Source organism: Merops nubicus, unplaced genomic scaffold (assembly GCF_000691845.1).
Source record: "Merops nubicus isolate BGI_N331 unplaced genomic scaffold, ASM69184v1 scaffold13354, whole genome shotgun sequence".
Taxonomy (NCBI): domain Eukaryota; kingdom Metazoa; phylum Chordata; class Aves; order Coraciiformes; family Meropidae; genus Merops; species Merops nubicus.
Window position 1 is genome coordinate 1 of NW_008604952.1, and position 7,226 is coordinate 7,226.

The window sequence follows — 7,226 nt, forward strand, 5'->3', positions numbered from 1 at the left end:
CTGCAGCGGCCGCGGGGTCTGCCAGGACGGGCTCTGCGTCTGCGAGGAAGGCTACGGGGAGCAGGACTGCTCTGCAGGTAGCGGGGGCACGCGTGGGGGCAGGCAGGGCCTAGAGCATGAGCGAGGGCTTCCAGGTGCCCAGAGCCCCGCAGGAGCTCCATGAAGCCTGGGAGAAACCCATACCTGGCAGAGCGTGTCACACAGGACCTGCTCAAGGCCTGCAGATTGACCACCTCCCTGGTGTCCCTGTCCCCAAAGATGCCACAGGCATAAGTTTGTGAGGCAAGCAAAAAGCCAGCGAGGTTTGTCCCAACATTGGTGGTGAACCCTTGGTGCAACAGCAGCTACAGTCAGGTTCTCCTGAGACTGCTCCCTATTAATATAACCACAGATAGCACTGTCCCAAGGCCCATGCCCGTGTCCCACCAGCAGACTCAGGCACCCTCCCCCACACCCAGGTGGGAGGATAAACCACACACCCCCTGATGCTCTCCTTGCCTCTACCCTTCCCATCAGTGTCTCCTCCCGAAAACCTGCGAGTGACAGGGATTGGTGACAGTTCCATCGAGCTGACGTGGGACAGCCCCGGGGCAGCCACCGAGTACATTGTCTCGTACCAGCCGGCGGTGCCGGGGGGCACCCAGCTCCAGCAGCGGGTGCCGGGGGACTGGAGCAGCGTCACCATCACGGAGCTGGAGCCAGGGGTTGCCTACAATGTCAGCGTCTATGCGGTCATCAGCGATGTCTTGAGCATCCCCGTTACCTCCAAGGTGATGACCAGTAAGTATCCTACTGCCCTTGTCGCTTGTTTCCCAGATAACCAGAAGAGGTGCTCAAGCAGGTTCATATTTTTCATAAACCTTCTAGCAGTAGAAACTTGAGCCTTCCAAAAAACATGTTTGGGATATTTTTGTCCACATTTATATCTGTATAGGAATATAGGAAAGGGGGAAATGTGTCCATCCTCTGCAGAAAGACTCACTCTGGAGGAAAACATGAATAAGTAAAAATCAAAGAAATTGTCTGTGTTTGACTGAAGCCCTGAGAATATAGCCCAAAATGTTACACTTTTTCCTCTTAGAAAGCTTTGTGATCTATCACAGAAGTCACAAGTTCTCTTCCCACTGCTGAATGGGTTCCCCGTGACAGATCCCCACAACCTGGGTGGCAGCACAGCAAGAGGGGATGCTGCTGTACAGTGACCTTTGACACTGGTTCACGTCATCAGGACATAATAATATTGTCCTGACTGGGACCCTGATGCACAGAAGAAAACGAGAGCATCAAGCTGTAATGGCAACCTCCAGAAAGAATCCTTAGAAACTAAAGATATAGAGTGGGGGGGGGAACATAAAGTATCCAGATACCCCTTTTGCAACCCCACCACTCACCCTGTTGACACAGTAATGCAGTGGGATGCTTCAGCATCCAGCAGCCCAAGTATTTCCCTCTTCTCCCTTCCACCCACCTGGAGGGGGACAGAGGGACTCTGCTAGCAGCTACCAAGGTTCCCCATTTTCATTGCCCAGATAACAAAATAGCCACGTTAGCCACAAAATAGGCCCACAGGGGTGGGGACCAGCAGCACCCACACACCCATCCTGCTCTGCTCACCACTCCCTGCTCTCCTCCAGGCCTTGCCACACCCCAGGGGCTGAAGTTCAAGACCATCACAGAGACAACGGTGGAGGTGCAGTGGGAGCCCTTCTCCTTCCCCTTCGATGGCTGGGAGATCAGCTTCATCCCCAAGGTACTGCTGTCACACACACAGCATCACAGGGTACGCCTGGTCACCCTGGAAACACCAAGCGGGCGGAGCCTAAATTGGCTCCAAATTACCTCTCCCACCCCACAAAAAAAACCCACAACCTCTGCAACTTGTGTACTTCGCATCAGACAATCCCAAATGCCTCAGCTTCCAGCTTTCATTTCCTCAGTTGTCTTTGCTGTTAGGGACATTAATGTCCTCAAAGAAATTCCCCAATAAAATCAGGAGACAAGCATAGAAAAAATAAACCTTCCAGCCTTGATGCCTCTCATTGCCACCCTCTCTTCTTCCCTTCCACCTCCTTTGCCATGACCATTCATCTACCTCCTCCTTTTCCTCACCCCTGCTCTCTGCATGCTAATCCATCCAAAGCAGCCCAAATTGAACCAAGCACCCACCGGCTCTCAGAGAACAACCTTCAGCATCCCCGAGTCACACACATAGCTTATTCCTGCCACAGAATCTTAATCACAGTGATAAACAGGTAGAAATTGTGCCAGAAAAGATGAAAGGATGAAAATGTTGCCCTAAATATCACATATTTCCTATGCGCGGCAACAAAAATTGTACATCAAGTATTTCATCTATATTCATAATTTCTACACCATTTAGCCATAAGTATAGCTTCAATTGTACACGGAGCCTCTTTACAAGAGCTTTCAGGCCCCAGCAGAAAAAGAAATGCTGATTTAGGGCTCAATTATGACGTTTTCACTTGTACAAAACCCTCACTGGAGTCAAAGGCAGCTCCAGGCAGCAAACTGCAGAACTTTTAAAGTTTTAAATGCTCTTAACTATAAAGTATCATTATACAGCACAAAGCAAGGGACTGACTGCTTTAAATAACTCATTCCCTCATTCCCAAAAAGGCTGGAAGGACACAGGCACAATTTGGGGTACATCCACACAGAAATTGTGTCAGAAGTTGAAGCTCAGGTACTGTAGCTATAAACTCCAGGATAATTTTCATTCACAGTTGGGATAAAAGCTGAAACAATAATGTCATGTCAGGGAAGAGCTTTTAGCAGGAAAAAACCAGCTATCTTTCAAACATTTCACTGGTACTCAGGAATTAAGCTCAACAGCATCCCTCTGAAGGAGATAAATGGGGATGTATCCATTTCAGGGTGAGAAATCACTTGGCTAGAAGCAAATTTCTCCCCACAGGGTTATCAATGACAGGTTTTTCTCAAGGCAGCCCAAAAATACAAACCATTGGCCCTACTTTCCATTTTTAAGCTTAAAACTTAAAACCATGTGGAAACATTTGAAGATTTAAAAGAAGAGATAAGGTGCAAAAGGATGGCTCTTCCTGGATGTGGGTTTGGGGGGCAGGGAAGGGCTATAGCTTGCCGGGATTTGAAGTTCTTGTATCTGTGGTCAAGCTCATGGTCCTGTGCCATAAAGGCACCGTCATGCTCCTGCCTGTCTGCTGCCAGAATTAGACTCTCTCGAGTTTCCACCACCAGCTTTTCTCCTAAAATAAGGCAGAGGGTGCTGTCTCCCTCACTGCCTGGAAGCAATGCTTGCGTGGGCAAACACTAAACCATTGCCACACTCCAAAGAAAACCAAAACCTAGTCCCAGAGGCTAAAAGCAACACTTATAACATTAGCAACACAAATAACCTCTACAAGTGAAATCAAGCTCACTGCTTCTTCCCAAAAACTGGGTGAGAGGATGTTAATCTGGTCCTCAGTGTCCCTGCAAGGATGCTCACACCCTCCTGCAGAGCAATCCTCCTTCCGTGGTCCCCACGATGCTCTCGCCCCCCGCAAGCCGGGTCAGGCAGGGATTGCCCGTCTGCTGCGTGCACTGGGGATGGGCCTGGGGAAAGATGAAGCAAAGGCAAATTTAGAAAAGAAAATTAGGAAAGGTAAAATGGCAATTTATGTCTAAAATGGAAGATTTCCAGTTTAATGAGAAAAGAGATGAATTTGAATTGAGAGCTATGTGCAAAGATTTGTTTAGCATGTTATTAGAGAAGACAGTGGCAAGAAAAGATCCTTTGCCCAAACACTGGCAGGAAAGGTGACATTTGCCAATGCTTAAAGCCTTACAGTCTTTCAGAGCAAAACTGCAAAGTATAATGAGTTTAATAAAGACACTTAAAAGCAGGGGATTGCAAATTAAAGACCTTACAATTTCATACCTACATATGAACAACAGAAGGCTTTTGGCACCTGAATAGCAGGGGAAAGTCTAGCCTGGGCTTCGGCTTTATTTTCTCTTCTCTTCTGGAGGACAGCAGACACACAGATGGCAAAATACAGAAGTTAGGGCAGGGTGGGTGGAGAAAAGATGGGGGAGCATTTCTCAGCCCAACAATGTGGGTGCTCCATGCTTGTTGGGTGACTTCACCCTGGATTTCTGCACCTCTGTGGTGGGATGTGCCAGGGCAAAGGTGTAATTTGGGGATTCAGGATGGGGTGTGGAAGGATGTGATGGAGGGAGCACCTCCGCACCATGCACCAGTCACCCCAAAACACCTTTTCTGGTTTGGGTTTGGGGTTTTTTTAATGCTTATTTCTACTTCCTGGCAGAATAACGAGGGTGGTGTGATCGCCCAGCTCCCCAGCACCGTCACCACCTTCAACCAGACAGGGCTGAAGCCAGGGGAAGAGTACACTGTCACCGTGGTGGCCCTGAAGGAACAAGCCAGGAGCCCTCCCACCTCCGACAGCGTCTCAACCCGTGAGTGAGCCTGACCCTGGGCAGCACAGCAGTGCCCAGGGCTTGGGCCCCAAAATAAGTCCCATCAGCAAGAGCTGCCTGGCACTGCATGGGCAGGGATAAAACTAGCACCACCGAACTGACCAAGCTACAGTTTTATCACAGCAACAGATTCTTTGTGCAGTGTTTTGTCCCTCTCCCTCCCAAACTGCTGCGAGCACAGAAACCATGGCAAGGTTAATGGGGTTGGGAGCAAAGGCTCAGGTCTGCTTTTATTCTACAGCTGGATAAATTCCTCTTCTCTGCTAATCCCACTTTTTGGAGGCTGGATGTCCTCAAGAAACATCTTATAAATGTATTGCCTATTTATATATAATAGATTAAAACTCCCACCTGCTTTTGTGCCGCTAAATGCCCTCTACTCCCACCAGTCCAGGTAAATCAGGGAGCCGAAAGAAAAGGCAGATCCTTTCCCAACCAATTTGTTCGTCCAGTCACCGGTCCATCCTCTGGTCTAGAGGAAATTCAGCTGGGTCTTCTCCTCAACAGAGATGTGACGACGGGCAGAGCTCACTGAGAAGTGGCTCTCCATGCCAGATCTGCTGCAGTCTGCCTTGGCAGTCAGGCAGACGTCTACCTCCATCCAAGCTGTTGCAAATGGAAACAGCATTTAAATAGCTGCTGGAGGGTTATAAGGAGGTGATACTCTCTCCAGGCTCCTAATTTGTGGCAATGCTGAGAGTGAAGGAAGTGTTGCTCCACCAGCAGCAGCTTGCTGCAAGTCTGAGTTTCCTCGGCACAGTCCTCTCCTCCTGCTTTGGCTCCATGCTCAGCTCGACATGGCTTAACAGAGACATCTCCTGGTCAAGCCCACATCCTCCTTTCCCTAGGAAATCAGGAAAGACTAAAAAGAGAAGCTGGCACTTCAAACTCAGTGGCTGACCTTTTCAGGGAAGCACAGATGGAGTGGTGGGCTCCCAGCTCTCTGCTCCATGACGCCATCCCCGCACTGACTTGTCTGCCTTCCTCTACAGCACCCCTGTAGCTTTACCCCATCATGCTCATTCTGCCTCAACACCTCGTGCCAGGATCAAGTGGCAAAGGCATGGTTTCATGCTGCACGGCTAAGTAGAACTCGGTGCTCCCCAGCATCACCTGGATGACTGGACAACATGAGGTAGCTGGAGAGTCAGGGTTTTGATAAGTGTGACCTGGTCCTGGCCAAGCTCCTACCTAAACACCACATCTCTCAGTTGTCCTCCCTTCTCTGTTGCTGTTTTGTCCCCAGACCTCAACCCACTGCTCCCAGTTCCCCCACATCTCTTTTACTAACCTTCCCTGAACCTTCCCACTCCTGCACACACACATCTCACCCACCTTGGGGTGCAGCATTCAGCACATCCTCATTACGTAGTAATTTTCTAATCTATACATTCTATTAGATGTACTTCTGTGCACTATAGCCTGAACTATAGAACCAACACGGGGTTTTTCACCCACCTTGTGATCACGTAAGTGATAAAATGAGCTACCCAGCAGGCTCTGTGCATCAACACTGCCATGACACAGGAGTGATGGCCAGTCCATCCATCCATGCAGTGGTTAGGTCCTGCTGGATGCAAAGCATCCATAACCTGGGCTTGGGCTTGTGACTTCCAGAGATGAAGTGTTGAGGTGATACAGAGGAGGGAAGAGCCCAGTTCCCTGCAAAAGAAAGCAGAAATGTCCAAAATGGTCTCCCAGTAGACCCCCGGTATGAATTTAGCTAAAATGCCTTTATCTGAGAGGGTTTGGTGGACAGCCACCATGGCCCCACACACAGCTAGTGAAGAAGACTCACCAGAACAGTTGCGTTTTCTCCTCTCTCCCCACGGCTGAGACATCAACAGCTTTACGAGCTATTCCCCCAACTTTATAACAAACCAAGAGCTGGCACTGAAGCAGGAACGTTTCTAGAAATGTTCCTCAGCTCTCAATGCTTGGATCAGTCCTTGGCCCGATGTTATTTAACACATTGTCAACGCCTTTCAAAAGACATTATATCATTGCTGATAAATTTTGCCAGTGATGGAAAGATTTGGAAAAGAGTAAATTGAGTGGAAGGAGACCATCGATAAAAGCAGTCTGAATGGCTCGAAGAGCTGGGCACAAAGGAAAACTGTATGTTTCTCAATGCATTACAAAGTAGAAGCAGTTACTTAGGAGCAAAGAAAGCAGCCCGCAGTCAGACGTAGGAATTTTTATCCTGAGAGCTCACACCTGAAAAAGCTAGGAAGGAATTGTTGCAAATAACCAGTTTAAGAGAAGGGCATGAGTTGCATTACAGCTGTAACGGTCATTGATGGGAAGAGCTGCTGAGTCCTGCTCTGCTGTCCGTAGCTCAGGAGAGACATCAATAAAGTGGAGAGGGCTCAGAAATAGCCAAGAGACTGGGACAAGGAACTGGGAACCCAGCAGAACCCAATCCCCTGAGTACCTTGGTGCAGGGGGTCACTTCTCTTGCCCATGCTACCTCTCTGCCTTCTCCTCAGCTGCTAATTCAGGCCACTCTGGAGGTCGGAATGAAGCATCCCTGAAGTTCGGTGCCCCCAAAACTGCCACCTTTCCCCATCCAACGCTCCCAAAATAACAGGTGCCCGTTTCCCCCTCTCCTCCGCAGTCATCGACGGCCCGACGCAGATCCTGGTGCGGGACGTCTCCGACACGGTGGCCTTCGTGGAGTGGACGCCGCCACGCGCCAAGGTGGACGCCAGCCTGCTGAAGTACGGGCTGGCGGACGGGGAGGG

General features: G+C 49.5%; 1 protein-coding gene across 1 annotated transcript in view; it reads left to right on the forward strand.

The window, feature by feature from the left end:
• Positions 1-4: 4 nt before the first annotated feature.
• Positions 5-7,226, forward strand: part of LOC103771873 (tenascin-R-like) — a gene marked incomplete at its 5' end in the record, with an annotated part of 25,952 nt that continues 18,730 nt past the window's right edge. Inside the window, 5 exon segments of the mRNA XM_008939191.1 lie at positions 5-77; positions 517-780; positions 1,635-1,750; positions 4,311-4,461; positions 7,100-7,226. The exon segment at positions 7,100-7,226 is cut by the window's right edge and continues 1 nt beyond it. Of these exon segments, the coding sequence (XP_008937439.1) occupies positions 5-77; positions 517-780; positions 1,635-1,750; positions 4,311-4,461; positions 7,100-7,226 (731 nt within the window).